The sequence below is a fragment of the Ctenopharyngodon idella genome, chromosome 14 (genome assembly GCF_019924925.1).
Source record: "Ctenopharyngodon idella isolate HZGC_01 chromosome 14, HZGC01, whole genome shotgun sequence".
In the NCBI taxonomy this organism is placed as follows: domain Eukaryota; kingdom Metazoa; phylum Chordata; class Actinopteri; order Cypriniformes; family Xenocyprididae; genus Ctenopharyngodon; species Ctenopharyngodon idella.
Window position 1 is genome coordinate 19,931,260 of NC_067233.1, and position 20,019 is coordinate 19,951,278.

General features: G+C 35.7%; 2 protein-coding genes across 3 annotated transcripts; both read right to left on the reverse strand.

Moving 5' to 3' along the window:
* Window positions 1-5: 5 nt before the first annotated feature.
* On the reverse strand, window positions 6-2,531 carry si:ch211-39i2.2 (DNA damage-inducible transcript 4-like protein-like). Its single transcript, XM_051860785.1, has 2 exons — window positions 2,267-2,531; window positions 6-1,180 (listed from the first exon to the last, which is right to left on the reverse strand). Exons 1-2 carry the CDS (start codon window positions 2,421-2,423, stop codon window positions 729-731), a joined length of 609 nt encoding a protein of 202 aa, XP_051716745.1. The 5' UTR covers window positions 2,424-2,531; the 3' UTR covers window positions 6-728.
* A 4,378-nt stretch (window positions 2,532-6,909) lies between these two features.
* Window positions 6,910-18,494, reverse strand: sting1 (stimulator of interferon response cGAMP interactor 1). 2 transcript variants are annotated; one of them, XM_051860766.1, is made up of 7 exons: window positions 18,225-18,494; window positions 12,661-12,887; window positions 12,396-12,573; window positions 10,007-10,115; window positions 9,340-9,563; window positions 7,649-7,835; window positions 6,910-7,283 (listed from the first exon to the last, which is right to left on the reverse strand). In XM_051860766.1, exons 1-7 carry the CDS (start codon window positions 18,246-18,248, stop codon window positions 7,024-7,026), a joined length of 1,209 nt encoding a protein of 402 aa, XP_051716726.1. In that variant the 5' UTR covers window positions 18,249-18,494; the 3' UTR covers window positions 6,910-7,023. The 2 variants fall into 2 exon arrangements, with proteins under 2 accessions (XP_051716726.1, XP_051716727.1); XM_051860767.1 differs by lacking the exon at window positions 18,225-18,494 and adding an exon at window positions 14,519-14,659.
* Between the last annotated feature and the right edge of the window lie 1,525 nt (window positions 18,495-20,019).

Below are 20,019 nucleotides of genomic sequence, written 5' to 3' on the forward strand. Positions count from 1 at the left end.
TCATGTTTTTTTTTTTAAGAATAATTTATTCCATACTGCTTTCAAACAAAAATACTGTTACAAATGCTTCACTGGGAGACAATACCAGCTTGTCCCATTCGTTTCACAGTCACAAGACAAAAACACACTGATAACTTAATGGCGTCAAACATTTATCAGCAGAGAGATTCATATACAATCTGAACCCTCCTATTTCCCTGAACATGAGTAAACAGTAGTGAAGAATCAAAACTGAACATTCTGTAGTCGCAACACAAGTCATACAAACATGCCACTGTGATCTTATCACACATGCGGTGTCACCTGACAAATACAACTAACGTAGTAGTGTTTGTTATTCTTTGATGAGCTTTTACAACATTATATAGTCCCAGATTATACATAATTGGTCAGTAAGATTATTTTTAAAGAAATTAATATCTTTAAAAATCTTTGACTTTAAATTTTTGAACTGCGTTCATGCATCGGGTTCCATGTTATTATTTGTATGTATATTAATGATCTTTTAAGTATCATAAAAAGCAATATTATAACAACATAGCTGCTCATATTGTGCTAGAAATGTCAGCTGCACAATATCAACTTCTTTTAAGTTTTAAACATCATTCGGTAAACTCTGAAATATATTGATGTAACAGTGAAAAACAATGTGCAAAACGAACATTTCCTGAAGTTGCCCTCATCCTCTGAGACCTCAGGCATTGTCTCCTTATTTTAATGCCACAATTTTAATAAAACTCAAGTACAGTAGGTGTGGCGGATGAATAGAGCTTCCGTTTAATCAGCCGGTATTCCCTTCGGAGGCTCAAGACCTTTCCGCCCCCAAACAGGATCTTCAGTGGAGGCCATCCACCCATGTCAGGCTGCAGGACCACCGAGACCTCAAAGGTCGGCGTGAGACTCTGATCAGGAATGATGGTGCCCAGCTTCAGTAGTGTGCCTTTGCTTTCCATGAACATGTGGATCAGTGCGCCCCGTATCCCACACGGCTCATCCGTGGATGAGCACAGGATCCCTCCGGCCACACGTGTGGTCATGTGCCTAGGCAGACGCAGCTCCTGGCAGCGCAGACTCGCTCCTTTCGCGTCATAGAGGCACTTCTCTATGCGTTTGGACAGGTCGAGCTGAGGACGCACGTCTTCTCCTTCCTCCTCTTCCAAACTGCACTCAGATCCCAGACCTGTGAATGAGTAAATGGGAAGAATGTGTCAGGCTCAGATGATCAGACAGAAACTTTACGCCTCAGCAGTTTGAGAGTGACCGATGGATCATTAGATTAGGATTAGGAAACTAACACTGTCAGCCTGTAATACAGTGTCATCAGCTGATCAAAGCTGTTGGACTTTAGTGAGCACTGAGCAGAATTAATATGTTGCAAGTTTGGAAAACTGGAACAATGTACATCCCTGCTCATAGTGTCAGCAATAAAATAATCACATGTTCTTTAAAATTGACCTTAATGAGAAATATTAGGGCAGACTGGGGAAGTTGTCACAATTCGTAAAGTCTCGATACAGAAAAGCTTTTGAACATTAAAAGATAAAGTTTAATACATTTTGTTGGTACATTATATACAATATATATTGTCAATGTGAATATTCTATTCATTGTATATTAACCAAAATGTAAAGGGTAACAAAGTTGTTAACTAATAATAAATATAGATATTTTAAAACTGAATGTCAGGTTGGGGCAAGTTGTCACATGTCTTATATGTTTTAATTTTATACAATAAAACATATATGATTTAATATAATAAAAATAGAATTTATTATTTGCAATAATTGTTGAAAAGTTCAACAAATACATTCCATTATATAAATATATAACAACTTAAAATCATTTATGTGAATTATGCCCTTCAAACTTATAAAAAAAAAAAAAAAAAAAAACTTTTATACACAAAAAAAAAAAAATCACAATGATATACATTAGGTCAAAGGTCAACTTATAATGTATTTTTTTTATTAAGTGTCAGGTTGTAGCAAGATAATTAAAGGTAAGATAACAATTATATTGTTATAATTTTAAAAATAAGATAAAATATATAAAAATAAATTAATTAAATATAAACATATAAAACACGTGACAATTTGCCTCAACCGTTTTTCATTCAAAAAGATCCCAATTCAACATTTTTGAAATAGATTATTTAAAACCAACATACAAAACCAAAACTTTTGACATAGTTACTGCGACAGAGTGTCTGTGACAACTTGCCCCCGTTTCCCCAACAATATATCGTTTTGACAGCAAAGATTCTTACTTGATAAGCTCTGTGCTTTCACGAGCTTGCCGCAGTCTTTTACTTTCTGTCTGTCTGATCTATAGCACTGTAGAAAGCCCAGGTTCTCCGCTAGGTTTTCCTGAACTCTCCTGGCGGACATCCCGTTACCGAACACGAGAGCTTGTGTATAGACCATTTTAACGTGATTTCCTCCGAGTGTTTCCCCGAGAGCTCGCCCAACTCTTCCGCTGAGTGTTTCTTTGTTCCTTCCATGAATGCGAGAGCTTGAAATGTGTGGCTCTGTCACGGCAGCCTGTATTTATACTGAGCTCTGTTGTTGCATCAGCTGAAGTTTGTGGGATGGGCGACCTTACGCAAACCCGTGAGTGGTTAAATCAGATCATGCAACCTCACCGGCTTCTTGCGTTTATATTATATATTATATTATATTATATTATATTATATTATATTATATTATATATTATATTATAAGGATTTTGGATTTAAATGTTATATATTTATATTATGTAGTAATATAGCCTAATGTTTATATTTTTAGATGCTGTGACTGATCACTATTTCCTTTTTAAAAAAATGGATTCACCTTTTTTAAATCATATATTCATGGGTATTTTTTCTATTTTATTTACTATTTCACTTAAATAGTTTTAGTTGAATTAATTTAATTCACTTTAAATACATACTGCTTTATTTATTTTACATGTAGTTTCTCAATTTGGATACACTATATTTTGATGTCCTCCTTTAGACATTCTGTTAACTATAAGTAACATTGTCACACATGTCAACTAACTCTCATTAGAGTATTAGTTGAGTATTAGTAGACTGTTAGGGATAAGGTTAGGGTTAGTAGAATAAGTTGATGTTGCATGTACTTGCAAAGTAAATTTCTAAACTACTTTCATCTTTAGCAGACAATTCTGGGAATATTATAGCAATATTTGAAACAGAAGAAGAATGTAATGTAAAAAACAATGATTCAGACAGTGATATTAGACGTGTTTATTCACAGGTGAGACTCACATGACCAGAAAGACAAACACTGCAGTCAGTAAAATCCAGTTCAGCAGCCTGTCAGCACAGTACTCTTAAATGGATAGTTCACCCAAAATGAAAATTCTGTAATCATTTACTCATTTTCAAATTCCAAACCTGTATGAATTTCTTTCTTCTGCTGAACACAAAAGAAGATATTTTGAAGAATATCGGTAACCAAACAGTTAGGCCCCATTGTCTTCCATAGTATGTGGAAGTCAAATATAAATACAATGGAAGTCAATGAGGTGAACTTTCTTTCACTATCAAACTAACATTTGTGAACTATCCCTATCCCTATGAGGAGCAAAATGCTCCTCATGACCCAGAAAATATTTCCACACTCTTACAATCACTCTTTGAAATCTAAATATTTATAAGGCTTAAATTTTGATTTAATAAATAAACTGTGATCTATTGTACCTGCTTTTTAAAACAGTATTCGCTAAATTTAAAACTCTCATTCTAGTTTCTTTTTCTGGCAATCAGTTTTTACTCTAAAATGATGTGCTGAGTTTGATTCTATTTTTAATGAAGGATAATATAAACCCAAAAGAGAGCATATCTGTGACTAAAGTCTGTCTGATTTGCTGATCTAGGAAGAGCTTTTACAGTCTTACTGGCATTTCTTAAATCATCAACTGTCTGTTTGCCGTCTGTCAGTCTCTGAGTCACGATGAGGGACTTTTCCTCGTGACTTCACCTTTGTTCTCTGTCATTAACCAACCAGTTGCCGCTATGATGTCACATTGCACCACTGAATGGAGAACCATCTTACGATATAATGAGGAAGTAGATGAGACTTCTTTAGAACAACCTTTGAGAAGTTACAGGTTATGTAAATGAGAAAAGAATAAAAGTGAACCACAGATCTCTTATATGTATTCTTGAGTGGGTGAACAAGGAAGGAAGAATAAACTAATGTAAACCTTTGACCATGAAGTGTTTTAATAATGTGATTACATGTGCAAAATGTGATTGTGTGTGTTCACTGAATCAGCTGTTAAGAAAAAACATTGATGTGACCTCAAACTAGACTTAAGTCAAGATATTTAGCTTTCTTTCCAGTTCACAGCTCCTCAGCAAAGAGGAACGTATCAGTCTTTGTAGATTTTGATCACAAACAGATTTAAATTTGTGATAGTTCATCCATTAATGTCAAAGTAAAACCTGATGGACGTGTTGTCTCAATCAGCTGCTTAGATGGATGACTGAGAGTTTTGATTCATGGGAAGCCCCTCAGTCAACAGACTGAGATAGACTTTGTAAATATCACAATAATAAATAACTACACCATTAATAAAATCTAAAAAAAGTGATTGTTTGAGTTGGATATCTCACAATAATTGCTTAAAAATCCATGGGTTAATTTGGTTTAAAATTTACATTTATTATTTAAGTTTTTTATTTTTATTAATTGTTACTCACTCCATAACAAAAACTTAAGAAACTGAATAAGTTAGACATAATTAACTATTGCGAGCAATTTTAGGAACATCTCAAGCAAAGAGAATAAATATTAAGATTAAGTATTTTTTTGTGTTTTTACACATAGGAGGAAATCTGTTAGTGTTTAATGTTTAATGTTTCGTTATGTTTGAATTTATATGGTTTATGCTATTGTAGAAAGTCTTTTCTGATATAAAACCTTTTACTCAGTTAAATTAAAATATTTTGTTAATTAAAATGTATTTTGTGGTAATAATAATACTTTTATTTATTTACAAACAATGTATTTTATATAAAATTTTAAATACATTTTCACACACATTTCATTGGAAATAGATAGCAGTCTGAGTAATAAAAATGAATCAGTTTGTCAATCCACCAATGAAATTACATCAGCTCAGCTGTAGAAACCTGATGGACTAGTTTGCTTAGCCAAGTTGCTCCGCTGCATTCACTTTAGTGTAATGGGCTTCATAGATTGTAATTTCAAAAAGTTAAAATTAGCTATCATCTGATCTGTGGATAAATGTTGGATTAAAATATATTAGTCATAGACAAGCAGTGTGATTCAGTTTGAATCTTCCCAGTTTTACGAATCACCTCCGTCATCACAACTTGTTTAAACATGTTTGTCTTATTCAGTGTAATTGTTCTGCCAAGGGACATGGAAAATAATGTGTCAGGACACAGACGGAAGCAGAGGGGTGAGTGAACACTGATGTTTATTGAAACAGAGGCACGAACACAGGTAATGGAGAAGGCAGGTGAGTAGATGAACAAGCACTTTCACACAGTCACTTAGCTGGATGTAACGAGAGTTCTTTCTTGCAGGTTGGGATGACAACGGAGAGCAGACAACTGGAGACGGAAGACGAGAGGATAAAGACACAGGAAGACGCGGGTAAGTAGTCCATGTAAGTCTGATGAGACCAGACACTGAGTGCAGGGAGTGAGTGTCTTTTAAAGTGTCACTGGTGATGAGGTGCAGGTGCAGGTGATCAGAACTCAGGGGATTGTGAGCGAGTGGGTGGAGCTTGAAGATCTGGTGATGATGTGTTGTAATTGGAGGGTGCAGGCTGTGACTCCGTGACAGTCCCCATCTGTTTTTATGTTAAATGATCTCTCTGACATCCAACTTAACAAAATTCTGAAACGAGTGTTTTTAGCTGGCTTGACAGCTGCTGAGAAATTAGTAGCAACAAGATGGAAGCCTCCACATTCTCTTAATAAGCAATATTGGGTTCTCACATTTATAGATGTGGTATATCTCGAATTGTCCACTGCACGCATTCACGGTGCAAGAGAGGACTCTGGGCTAAAACTTTGGATATTTTACTGCAAAAATCTTACATATTGTGCCTTTAAGTTTGGTCTCTTTTTAAAGAAGACACTTGGCAGATTATTGCTCAAGTGAAAAAAGTTAAAAAAAAAATGATAGAAGTTTGTTTATTATTATGAAAAACTGCACAAAAATATTACATTTGATATTAAATAAATTTTTTCCAAAACATATTTTATTCTAAAACTGAGAAAATCAAAGCAAACAGTGCTCTAAATTTGAGCTTGATATCTCAAAAAACAAGCTTTCAGTAAGATTTTGTTTGGGCGCAGTACCAAACATTTCCACTAGATGAAATTCGCCTCCCATCCAAGTAGGGCTCATTTTTGACCCCAAACTATGCAAGTGTGACTATATTTTTCAGGACCTTTTTTTTTTGTTCACATAGCAAGTGCCAAAACCTTTACCAAGTTTCGTGTCATTCCGATGAAGTAAAAAATTCTACGAAACCAAAACATAAAATATTTCAGTCAAAAATGACGGAACAGCACCAGAGGGTTAACTAAAGCTAAAACCAAAGCCATAAAAAACATTATAAACACCGTTACTTGAAATAAAATAAACGTTAAATTAAATAAACTAAAACTAATAATAAATAAAAAAAGATATATTTAAAAAAGCACTAAAAGTTCAAACTAATTCAAAATATTAACAAAAACTATAATAGTATCATTGAAAATAACACTGGTCTCAGATGTGTGATTCTAGAGCAATATATTAGCAATCCTTGACCTGTAAATGAGCACTTTTGGGTGTGTTGGCAGATATTTGTCGCAGAAAATGTACATGATATTACAAGAAGGACAAGAAGGGACTGAGAGGAAATACACAGAGAAAATTATGAATAACAGCTGGTTTAATGGATTCTTTATTATTACATCAAAGTCTATAAAATAATGACTGAAAAACCAAGAAATCATGCAGAGCACACATCTCCTGTTAATAGCTACTGCTAATAATCAGTAGTCTCCACTGGTTCAGATCTTAATGACTGGGGTGGGCTGAACATGAGGGTGGGTTCACTGCTCATTTGGTCTTCTGGGAAAGTGGCATACAGCGCACCCCTGAAATTCTTAATCTGACCCTCTTCTGGAACTGGATGGATTTCATTTGGTGGCTCTCGGATGGGATCCATGTGAATCTCTCCGTCCTGCTGTTTCAGGTGCTGGATGATCACTCTGGAGAGGTAATGACGGTCACCTGTGTGCTCATCTGAAAAACAGCTGTATCAAATCAGTACGGACATGAGCTGAACTATTGTAGGAGAATGCTGCAAGAATAATATCCAAATAAGCTTTTTAAACTGTATTTTGATAATTTCCAGGACAAGACACTTCGGCCTGGTTTCACAGAGAGGGCTTAGATTAAGCCAGGATTAGGCCTTAGTTCAGTTAGAACACATAAATAGCTTTTACAAAAACGTGCCTTAGAAAAAAAAAAAAAACATTACTGGTGTGCAAGTTGCTTTCAGTTAAGACAGCTCAAACATTTTAGTCTGGAACTAGGCTTAAGCCTTGCCTGTGAAACCGGGCATTAAAAGCCTTGCTCATTTTAGTAATCTGAATGGAATTTCTCACCGTTGAGCAGGATGAGCCTGTAACGGTTCCGGCACTCTAGAGAATTTTCCAGAATTTGGCTCAGGGTTCTGTAGAACAGCAAGACCTGTTGTTTTCGTTCTCTTTCTCCAAACCCTGCGCTGCTCTCCTGGGACATCTGATACAGCGTCCGCAGAGGTGTGGCATATTCCAGAACACAGCTAAAAGTCTAGGATCAGACAGACAAAGAGAAGGTAAGACCTTGCATTTATTTTCAGTGCCAGTACAGTTTTTAGCCAAAAGGAGATTTTTTTGACAGCTAAATGTTGTGTTGTGCTGCATCCTAATTTGGATATTATTTATCATACTATCCATGCTGGATATTTATGGTAGATCTTCTAAGTATAATTCTGTGCATACTACACTCTTAGAAGAAAAGGTTCTATATAGAACCTTAAAGAGTTCTGTCAGGTGTTTCATATATAGACCCAGGTAAAAAAAAAGTACAGTTCTATAATGTACTTAAAGTGCTCTTTTTTTCGCACACTATTTTTGTACTTAATATACTAAAAATTCTTCTTTAGTACTTCTTAAGATAATCTTAAGAACATCTAAGTGTACTTAACTGTGCTATTTTGAGACACCATGAAATATGAACTAAAATGTCCTTTTAATATACTATCTCTGTATTAATCAAATGTATTTAGGTACCACATAGTGTACTACAAGTGGTAACTAAATCAATTTTTTAATACAGAGATAGTATATTAAAAGCACATTTTAATTCATATTTCATGGTGTCTCAAAATAGCACAGCTGAGTACACTTAGATATTCTTAAGATTATCTTAAGAAGTACTGAAGAAGAATTTTTAGTATATTAAGTACAAAATTAGTGCGTGAAAATAGAGCACTTTGAGTACATTATAGAAATGTACTTTTCTTTCACCTTAACTTTTGTTTTATTTCATTTTTCATTTTAATTAAACTGTATGAATTAAGCAACTTGTAAACATACTTTATCTCTGGACAAAATTGAAATAACCCATGAAATATGCAGGTATAATGCAATCATTTAAGACATTTCTCCTTATATACCTTTTTGGCATAGAACCTCACTAAACCTTTTTTCTTGCTTTAGATGTTTTCCATTGGTGAGGAATGCAAGATTAAAGTTGCTACAGCTGTCTTTAAATTTATGAAAAGTTAAGTAATAGTTTGAAATTAACCCCAACAAACATCATTGCTCTGCCCCCAAAATGTACAAACAGGCAGTGTGGACGTTTCTTTATCATAGCTAAAGCATGCTTTGTGAAAAATATAGCAAAGCTGACAAAGAACAAGGAAGAGCAAAAAATGAACATACAGTACACAAGAGAATACACAAGTGAGAGTTTATTGTCAATTGCCAGCAGCACACCAGCTCCAGTGACATGGTGCTCTGTCCGATCCACTTTCATCAATGTTTCTTAGAAATTACTAATTATATTGCAACTTTAATACTGGCATACCACCTTACCACATAATTTAAAGAATGTACTTTCTCAACAACAGAGAAATACGGACAAAAAGCATATGCACTGGCATGCAACATAGCTCCTCTCTCAATCAAAGGAAACACCATCTTAAATGCTAGCTCTTCGTATCATCATATTTTTGCTTTTTTATAAAAAATGTTCATGATGAACTCCAGTATTAAAGAACCTAAATGATCAGTAATAAGCATTAGCCCACCTTATTGTCCTGGTTGATCTTGTAGACGCAGTTCTTGAAGCTACGATTCCGTACCCCTGCTATGTCCAACTCCAGTTCTGGAAGGTTTTCGTGGAAGACCACATTAGTGTCCTCCTCTTCAGGTTTGTTTGGGACCACAGCGTTGAGGGGCAGAAGGATATGTAGACGTGGAGAGCTCAGTTTCACCCTTGTGGAGGAATATTGGTTGATCTTGTTCTGTAAATCTGCAGGTGAAAGAAAATAAAAGTGAAAATGAAAAAGGAAAGTGAGCAGAATCTCTCAAATGATCAGTGGTTTGAATATGCAATGAGAAATGATGAAGAATATTCAAACTGCCCATTTCAATGTGAAAGCATTAAGAGACCAGGGGCTGCCATGCTCCACAACACCAACAACCCAATAATTCCCAATAAACTAATATCTCATTCATGTATGCACATACTAAACTTGCCTTATGACCAAACGCAACACACCATGTTTAAATATGTGGACGTGTGAAAAATATTTGAGAGCTATGGTAAATTGAAAGATTTTCAATGTAAAAATTAGGTCCAGTATCTATTAATGTTACTTGGTCATCACTAAGTTTAAGTAAGTGATGCATCATTACTGCCCTCTAGAGGCGTCAACAAGTAATGGCTAACATGTGGACTGCAAATGAATGTACCTGGAAGGACAAATTTGAGGTAGCCGATATAGAAAGACCAGGCCAAACCATGAGCAACATTCATCTTCTTCACTTCGCAGATTTCTGAGATCTCCACCGGAGCAGGGCCCTGCAAACACAGAAATATATAGATAAAGAGAACCAAAAGTTAAACAGAGAGATGTTACTTAATTTTTTTAATTACTTTAAATTACTTTTTATTATTTTAGTTGACTTGCACTACTTTTAACCGTCCACAGCAAAGTTGCAGTACAAACACATAGATGTTTGTAATGGCAATAAATTATCATTGAAATTGAGTGAGATGCGTGTGCATAGAGACAGAACCTTCAGAGTGATTTTTCTGTGGAAGCTAAATTTCCCATAGGGACTAAACTGACATTTAGACATTTATTCTAAGGTTCAAATTATTGTAAATAAAGCTCTGTAAAAACTTGGATTTATACAACACTTTGTTGTAAGTGTGTGTCCCATCAAGTAATTAAAGGTTCTACACACACTTGCTGACTGTCTTCACGCCCACTTGAGCACTTGGGCAAAATACAGGAAATGAAAGTGTCAAGTGCAAAGACTGTGAGTCTGGGTATTGAGACAGGCCCATATACATGTAAGATTTGGTGATAGGATGGCTAGTGTCTTTATATGACAAATGGCAGTGAGTGTACGCTGGTATGCTATTTGCAATTCAGTCCGTAGCTGTGTTCGAAATCACCCCCTATACCCTCATTCACTATTCCCTATATTAGTCCACTAACATAGTCCACTTGAAGGAGTGAATGAATGAATGAGTGAGTGAATTTGGACACTGCGTGCACCGGAAGGGCTGCCGCTTTGCATAGTTTGTGCTTGCCGTTTAATAATCATTTGAAACTGGCAGCTCCAGTACCAGTAGTAATGAAAAGATGTATCTTGAATTCTGTCATGGAAACTAGCATGCATAAACCTTAATTAAACAATTTAATAATCAATTGAAAAGGAATATATACCTGTATGATATTACACTGTACCCACATTGGAACAGCGGTTTGGAAAATGGATGATTCAGCTGCGGGTGCCATCTTCTTGTGAGACGTGGATTCGTTCGGCACAACCCTCACAGTGCATTATTGGTATTCTCTAGGCATTGAGTGTACATCAGTTGTACACTCGCTATTGCGGTGCATTGTGGGATTGAATGAGTGCACTCGATAACGTCCACTATGGTTAAATGGCTCAAATAGTGCCCTATTTAAGGGTAGGATATAGGGGGCGATTTCAGACACAGCCCTTGTGTGGTTGCAAAATTAGCAAGATGGTGGAAGTGAAGCAGAAGAAATGATTTACCATGCCTTTTGTTGACGTTATGTAATCCAAATAGTGTGTGTACTTGAACTTGAAATGAGTGCTGGGTGTGTTTTATGTTTCCTGTTACAAGTCAATCATGAATGTGATTATCTGATATTTTTGGAGATAATAGACTCGGCCATGTGATTACTTGAAAACCATTGTAAGTTAGAATTGGCTTTGCCACATTGCATACTGTTCCTTTGGCAAGGAAGTAACTAAACCAGTTGAACAAATATTGAATATTGAAAGGTCTGCAAAGTTACAAAGCATAAAGTCACTCCAAAGGTCAGTAAGCACCATTTCTGAACTCCCTGAAACGCATTGATTGTAGTCCGGGGATGAACACATCACAATATTCCTCATTTAAAAAATTCCTGCCCAAGGCATATGCAAAAAAAGGTTGAGGCATGGTTGAGTTGTGTTAGCAGTGTTGACTCACAGTTATGGTAAAGGGCGTGACATTTCCCAAACACGCTTGAAGCGGCTGGCCAATCACAACACACTGGTCCAGCCAACAAATCAAAGCACATTGTGCTTTTCAGAAGGAGGGGCTTATAGAGACAGGAACTAAACAGGGGTGCGTTTCCCGAAAGCATCGTTAGCCAACTATGGTCGTAAGTCCCATTGAACTCTATTGGTAACGACGAAACTTGCCATAGTTCGCTTTGGGAAACGCACCCCAGAGCGTTACTGACAGACTGGGAAGAGAGGTGCTGCAACAATGTCAAATATCTGAAAAATAATGCATTTTTTAAACGTTCAAGCATGAAAACCTGTTCTAGTAGACCCAAGGGCCTAATAGATCTTTTTTAAGTGAATATTTTCTCTATTTTATCATTTTGCAAGTATTATGGAAATATTATTTTTGAATGTTCTCTGAACCATCTTAAAAAAGTGGCAAGTAGTAACGTCATTAGACGATGGAACGTCCAACTATGTTTCAGAAAAACATTCTGTAAATAATAATGTATAAATAGCATTTTTTGCTCATAAATTGCTCATTCTCATAAATATTTTTAATTTGGACATGGATATTGTTCTCTTGGCATGGGATAAATCTTACCAGCACCCCCAGGCTGTTGAGCAACAGGTAAACGGCACATGTGATGGTCATGGTGCTCCACTGCTCATGAGAAAAGGAAACGCCACCAAACATTAGCATCAGGAATATTGCACACATTCCCAGAATGACATGTCCTTGAAAGCAAGCCTGAAAGATCTCATTTATTCTGCCATGATACCTGGAAAAGAGCATATTATACTGAAACAATACCAAAACAATTTTATCCCAGAGAAAATTTATTCAAATGTTTAATTTGTTTTCTAACCTTTGCCTTGAATGAACGAGCCACTCCTCTGCAAACAAACACATACTGTGAATAAACCTTTCCACTGTGAGGCAAAAAAGGAACATTCCTGCTCTCTCCCTGAAGCTGTCAGAGTCCAGCAGCCACGCAAACACCAGCATAAGAAGGCCGAGTCCAGCAGCACACACCACTGGCAGCCTGCTGCGCGCTCTGGGGACGAGACCGTCCTCTCCGATCACACCACACATCTGAACACATCACATTCACAGTTTAGACAAATGTATGGCTTTCCCACACTTGTGACATAATGTCCAAAACACCCAGTAATTTAAAAAGTTAGTGTACTTGTTTGCCAAGGAGACAACAATGTCAGCACAGAGCTTGAGATAAATATGAGACCATTAATAATTTTTATTCTATGTAATTTCTAACAAGCTGCAATTTGTCAAATTATGTTTTTTATAATTTAGAACATCTAAATGAAATTAACCTTAGCAAGACAAAAGAAGTAAGCCTTTTATTCCAAACATTGTTCAAAATGTCATTTCATCAGTGTGAATCCAACACATCCACCACAGAATGCTTTTAAAAACAATGCATCATTTGAGTTGTGGTCGAAATGTTCATTATTTTCATAAAAATTACATGCATAACAGAATTCCCCTGTGATATGTGCAGGGCTGTCGCTAGCGGGAGCGAAAGGTGGTGATGATTCTAGGGCCCCCAGTCTTGGGGTGGCCCCGCGATTTCAAACGAGGTGGACCAGGAACGCAATTTCATCCGAGCCAAAGGAGCACGATTTCAAGGGGGGCAAAAGCAACAACCTGCATGTTTTAAGAGTTCATTTTCCTCTATGGGCTTTTTCCTCCAAAAGTGGCCATAGATAAATAAACACCCATCTGCATCTTCATCTATATCTATTGTGCTTTTACACTCATAAATTCCAGAAAAGTTTAATATAAAATAATTTATTTTCAGTTTTGAATTGGTTCCTGTTTTGGACTATTTTTTTTTTTCATGCACTTTGTACAGCTGTGCATGACATCATACTGATTCAGTGGGTTTACAGGAATCGCAGGTTTTACGATAATGAATGCCACTCCTTATTCCACCACTAACATCTCTAGCTTCATTTGGATACAGGTATATATGTTATTGGAGCTCTTTGCATTTCGCCTAAAATGACCAATAGAGAGAGCTTAACCCACATACGGAAAATGAAACCACAAGCTGGTGAGATTCACAGCACCTGCTGATTTATTTCTATATCCAAATGTAACCACAGACATTACTGTGATGCATATAAAGCAACTTAAAGATGAAACATTACAGCAACATGACAGCTTTAACAGTGTTAACATTACCAATAATGCTCAGGTCACTGTGTGTTCAATTAATAATATTTTAAGCATGCATTTATAAATACTTCCAAGAAAAGGAAGAAATGCATACTGCACCAGGTAACGTGAAACACATTAAATAGCATAGAAACATGTACATACTTGGAATACAACTAAAGATTTTACATTTTTATGTATTTGATTTCTTTTATCCCTTTTTAGGAAGTTTTGTTGTCATACCACCAGTGACCAGAGAGATCAGTCAGCTATTAAACTAAGACATTTAAATGCATTGTTAAAAGTAAAACTATATGGGGAATTTAAACATATACAGCGGTCCCTACAAATTGACTCTTAAGCCATATAATGAATAATTGCCATTCCATCAGATAAAATATGTTTTAAAAGTATGCTTATGTCATCTTTGACCTATTATTACCTATGCTTGCTTTGATATTCTGCCCTGTCATACAATTGCTGTACATTCAAAATTATAAGAAGGTTGTTTATAAGAAATTATAATACATGTTCAAGCTTACCTTGCATTAGCTTTGATGGTGACCAGAGTGATTTTTATTCTCTTTCTTCTGCGCTCACTCTAAATTTCTCTCTCTCTCTTTGTTGTGTCTTTACTTTTCTACCACACCTAGTTTCTTTTTCTGGCAACATTCAGTTTCACTTTCAGTAAATGAATAATGCCCTTCTCTAATCAGTCTTGGATATAAGTATAGGCTACTTAGACATTTGGTCCCCACTGTATGTATAGGCTGAGACCACATTGAAAATCTAGAACAAATCTTCAAACTTTCAAATGTTTTAGGATTTAATGTATGATGAAAACAAACAAACAAACAAACAAAAAAAAACATTAGCATATACAGTATAGGTCATTAAACAAATAATCATATACATTTTCTAATGTGAAATGCTTTGTATAGACAGTCATATGTTCTTCCCCTGAGGACAGATTGAATGAGGGTTTGTTCATGCAGCTCCAAAGGTTGTTCATGGACTCTTTCAGGTTACATTGTAACGCCAGTAGAAGGTGCAAAGTGACTGTCTTTATGACAGGGTCATTCATTCAACGGATACATTCAGGAACGAAACAAGCTAAGCGACTGTCCTTTTTAAGCGAGAATCATTTGGATGAGTGACTGCCCTTATGAATGAGTCACTGAATCATTGTTGATCCGATTCATTCAAAAACGCTGCTACATTTCAGAAACAAACAAACAAAAAAAAGACACTTATGAAACTGAATCATTCCTTCAGCCTATTCGTTCAGGAACAAAACATGTTACTGTCCTTATTAATGGCTGTGTCCAAAAGCTTAAAAATGCTGCTTTCAGAGGATGCATTGCAAGGTAGGACGGCATCAAGGCACTTCCGAATCCAATATAGCTTCACTGTCCGAGATCAGTTTTGTGCGCAAATGCTGCCTGCAAAGTCATTGTCAGATAAAGCAGCGAGGTAACACGTCAGCTGTCCAAGCTTTCGATACCTTCAAAAAGCTGATTCATTCATGAATGGAACAAGACTATAGATACTTATAATTGAGTCGCTGAATCATTCATTCAGCCAATTTGTTAAAAAACGCTACACTTCAGAAACAAGCCAAGCGACTGTCTTTTAAGTGAGTCACTGAATCATTACTTCATCCAATTTGTTTACAAACACTGGTTTATTCAGAATGAAACAAGCACTGTCATTATAAGTGAGTTGATAAATCATTCATTCAACCGATTCATTCAAAATCACTGATTTATTCAGGAATGAAACAAGCGACTGTAAGCCTATAAGCGAGTCAGTGAATCAATTCAACTGACTTGTTCAAAAAGCTGATTCATTCAGGATCAGCTGCTACAGACTGTGAGATTTCAGCAATCCTATAAGATCATCCCTTGTGGAACAAAAATATATGGAAATATACTGCAAAATATAATGTGATATATTACATAATACATTCCCATATATGGAAAACTAGTGTTTATATTTTTCAATATACTGCAATATATGCAGTGACCATGTATGGCTATATATTGATACATAAAAATATTTAGAAATGAAGACAAAAATAGCATTAAATGTAATATTAAGTTTTATCCTTTATTGTGTACATATATTGTACATACATGTTCTCATATAAATGTGAATGTATGTTCACACATATATACACATTTACGGAATGAGTTTTCCATGACAACAGATTTCTAGTTCCCAGCATGCTTTGCCTATTTCATGTGTTTTGCTCAAAATTAATATAGTGGGAGGTCTGTTAATGTTTAAAGTTGCATTTTTTTGGAATTTAAAAGTGTTTCTGGTATGTCTGAGTTTTTGGGGTTACCATTGTGCTGAAGAGAAGAGCCTGTGGTTAGGTTGACGATTGACCGAACACCATTAAGACTATAATTACTTTATTTAAAAAGTAATGGCTGTGCATTCTTCAGCGCAGTGAGAGTCTCTTTGCTTAATACTTTAATACATGCAGGTGAACTTTTGCTTATGTTAACTAGCTTAAAAAATATGAAACATAATGTAAATAATTATAAAATATAAGAAATATATTACATTATATATTTCTCTATATATGTGTGTTTATATTGCATAAGTAAATATATCTGCAATATATTTACATTAATTACATTAAATTAAATTACATTAATTATGATACATTAGTAAACATATTATCAATTTTCTTTTCAGTATATGAAAAGCGGCAATTCCTTATGTATTATTGAATATATTGTAATATATTAACACAATATATTATTCTGTATATGTTCAAATATACCATTAAATCATTTAATATATTGATCATTCATATAGAAGGAATTATATTTTCTTTGCGTAAGGGATTACAAATCACACTGAACGACATGGATCTAATAAACTTGTGTACAACATGTATGTAGACTGCACGATGATGAAACCTATTGAAAATGTAGGCTACGACACAAGTTTGTATAGAAGAATAAAATGTCATCAGCATATGCTCTAGTGGTAAACAAATAGAGCAAGATGAATAGCACTTTGGCAACTGTAGTTTTTAGGTATTGATTCATGTTGCATTTTTATTGGCTAGTCAGTAAATGTAGGTCATAGCAGCAAACACACTGAGATGATCATGCTAAATTTCTGACACTGTCAGAAAATTTCTGCAGGCTATCTTTGGTCGCAAGACCAAACGTAGGAGGAGGAGCTACGACTGCAGGAATCTTCACGATTGGTCATCTTTCAACTGGGACAGCCCAAAATCATACAATGTGTACCAGGCATAAGCGGATTGCTGAATCATTCCTTCAGCTGATTTGTTCAAAAACACTGGTTCATTCAAGAATGAAACAAGTGACTGGCCTATGGAGTCAATTCCATGCCACATATATTTGCAAAACAATAAAGTACTGCAAAAGAAAATAAAGTTTTGCAAAAGAAAAATAAGTATTGAGAGAAAAAAGTTTTGCAAACGAAAATAAAGAATAAAATATACATCTCTGCAACAGATTTTTAGCAGCAATGATTTTGCAACACATATTTTCCATGGTCACACCTACTAATTCATTTGCAACACTCCTTTTAATCTGTGTTTCATTCAAGTATGAGCTTGCAGCCTTTGCACTTTACTTTTCTGTGCATTTCAATTTATGGCATTGTTTTGACACCGGGGGGTGGAGTCAAGGGACTGGGGCGTGTGCAACAGGCCTGGCCATGCCATGCCCCCCCTCGAAGTTACATCATCAGCTCGAGACGCAGATCACAACAGATCAAGGCACAATGGCTGAGCAGAGGCATGCGGGTGGATCGTTTCCTTTTAATCACTAGCATTAAAATGTACATGGTTTTGTTTTGTTAACTAAATGTGTATTAACAGCATTTGATTAAATTAAAGAAGTTTACATTTACTAGCCATAGTCTACTCGCTTACGTGAATGTGTCTGTAATAACCAACATCTGCTGTTTATTTCTCTCAATGGGCACACACTTGTTGGACTCTTTTGTTTACTTAAATAATACTTATTATTCTTTTGTCTTTATTCTATTTTCTAATGCCTTTCCATTCACACTGTTTGATCCCTAATTTCTTAGAATATATCAAACCACTGACTTAACCTTCTTTGACTTTGTATTTGCATTTTATTCACTAGCATTAAAACATGTATGGTTTCGTTTTGTTAAAATGTGTATTAACAGCTTTTGCTTAAAGGATTAGTCCACTTTCAAATAAAAATTTCCTGATAATTTACTCACCCCCATGTCACCCAAGATGTCCATGTCCTTCTTTCTTCAGTCGAAAAGAAATTAAGGTTTTTGATGAAAACATTCCAGGATTATTCTCCTTATAGTGGACTTCAATAGGTTGTTTGCAATCGAGACGCCATCACGCCGTGTTCAGTTCAAGTCTGGTTTGTTTATATCGTGCTGTCTTTCTGCTAGAGAGTTTAGGGCAGTAATTTTGATTTTGGTGCAATTACGAAAAATGTCGCCATTGTAGGTAATTTATGCTTAATCGGGAACTGCAACAGGAGCTCACATCATCCTTCAGTGAAAAAACTGGACGGTGTAATATAATTTTCCTTTTTTCTACATGTAAAAACACTAAGGGAAGCAGGTTGAGGAGGTGACGGGGAGACGCTGTATAGCAAATCTAATAATGTCACTGACTGAACCCACTGCTATATCACTCAATAAAATAATCACATAGCTGAGTGTTTTTGAAAGTTTTGTATTTTATTTGGTTTAATAATTAACATTACATTTGCCAGTATGACTCTCACCTGGCTTATGAATAATTAAACTTGCACACAGCCACTTCAAACCTGTTCACAAGCTTCTATGGGTTTGATTTTGGTTGTCATTTGTTGAAATAAATATAAAAAATACAGTGTGTCGGTGTCTGTCCGCTGAATGTGACCCTCCGATTCTCCTCCGTGGCCATATGGGAAAGTGAATATTTACAAAGACAACATTAAAACTACAGTTACATTTACACCCTTCCAACAAAGAAATGGATTGACTCCTGTCAGCTTGTTGAACACATTTTTTATTTGGACATTTTCTACCATATGATGGCTGAAGCAGCAGCGCGTGACACGGTAAACAGACCAACATTGTGAACGGAATTCTACAAAACTTAAGTGAAAACACCAATTTACCATGCAATGGGATAAAATAGCTTCTCTTCCCTGCAAACGATACCATGAAGAATGTGAATATTTAACCAAGTCAAAAACAAAAAAGGTATCTATATTCATTTCAGTATCAGCAGACGCAAAACGCTATTAAAGGCGACAACTTTTAAAGTTAAAAAACTATACAAGTTGCGTAAACGATAAAAGCTCCTTGTGGCTTCTCGGTTTGATAGATTTGAGCAACCATAAATGATGCAAAACATAGGAATTTTGAGTTTGTGATAGCGAGTCCTATATAGAAAATCACTCCCTGCCCTCCAGCTGCATTTCGCGCTGCAGCAATGACGTAATGTGCAAACAATTGGCCCCAAACGGTTGAAGGTCAAAATTAGTTTCATTGCAGCTTCAAAGGGCTTTAAACGATACCAGACGAGGAATAAGGGTCTTACTGTATCTAGCGAAATGATAGGTCATTTTCTAAAAAATTTTTTTATACATTTTAACCATAGACGCTCGTCTTGAACTAGCTCTCTTCTTCTTCTTCTCTATTAGAATTCCGGCAGTGTAGATGCTGCTAAGTGTATTACTGCCCCCCACAGGTCAAAGTTTGAACTAATTGTTATATACTTGCAGTAGCATGTTACAATTTAGCTCAAACTTTGACCTGTGGAGGTCATCATGAAAGTGCTTGACAAAACAATGTCAATGAGGGCTTTTAGTTCAAAAGCATACAAATTTGGAGAAATATTGATGGATCCTCATGTTTACTTCAAATTTCTATAAAGAAGAGTAATATTTATTTAATTTTTACCCAAAATGAGGTCATGTAAGCAATACAGAGTGTTAAACACTCTCATGTAATGTCTGTTTCATTCATACTGGAACTAGGAGAGGGCACCCTCACGCAGAAAGTA

Bases quoted from the DNA above. Each gene is read 5' to 3' on its own strand.
- si:ch211-39i2.2 (XM_051860785.1), bottom strand. From the start codon at position 2,423: ATGGTCTATACACAAGCTCTCGTGTTCGGTAACGGGATGTCCGCCAGG. The intron at 1,181-2,266 runs GTAAGAATCTTT...ACTCATTCACAG, and splicing joins GAAAGCACAGAGCTTATCAA to GTCTGGGATCTGAGTGCAGT.
- sting1 (XM_051860766.1), bottom strand. From the start codon at position 18,248: ATGGACATCTTGGGTGACATGGGG. The intron at 12,888-18,224 runs GTGAGTAAATTA...TGATGTGTTCAG, and splicing joins ACATCTTGGGTGACATGGGG to ATGTGTGGTGTGATCGGAGA. The intron at 9,564-10,006 runs GTACATTCATTT...TTTCACCTGCAG, and splicing joins CCTCAAATTTGTCCTTCCAG to ATTTACAGAACAAGATCAAC.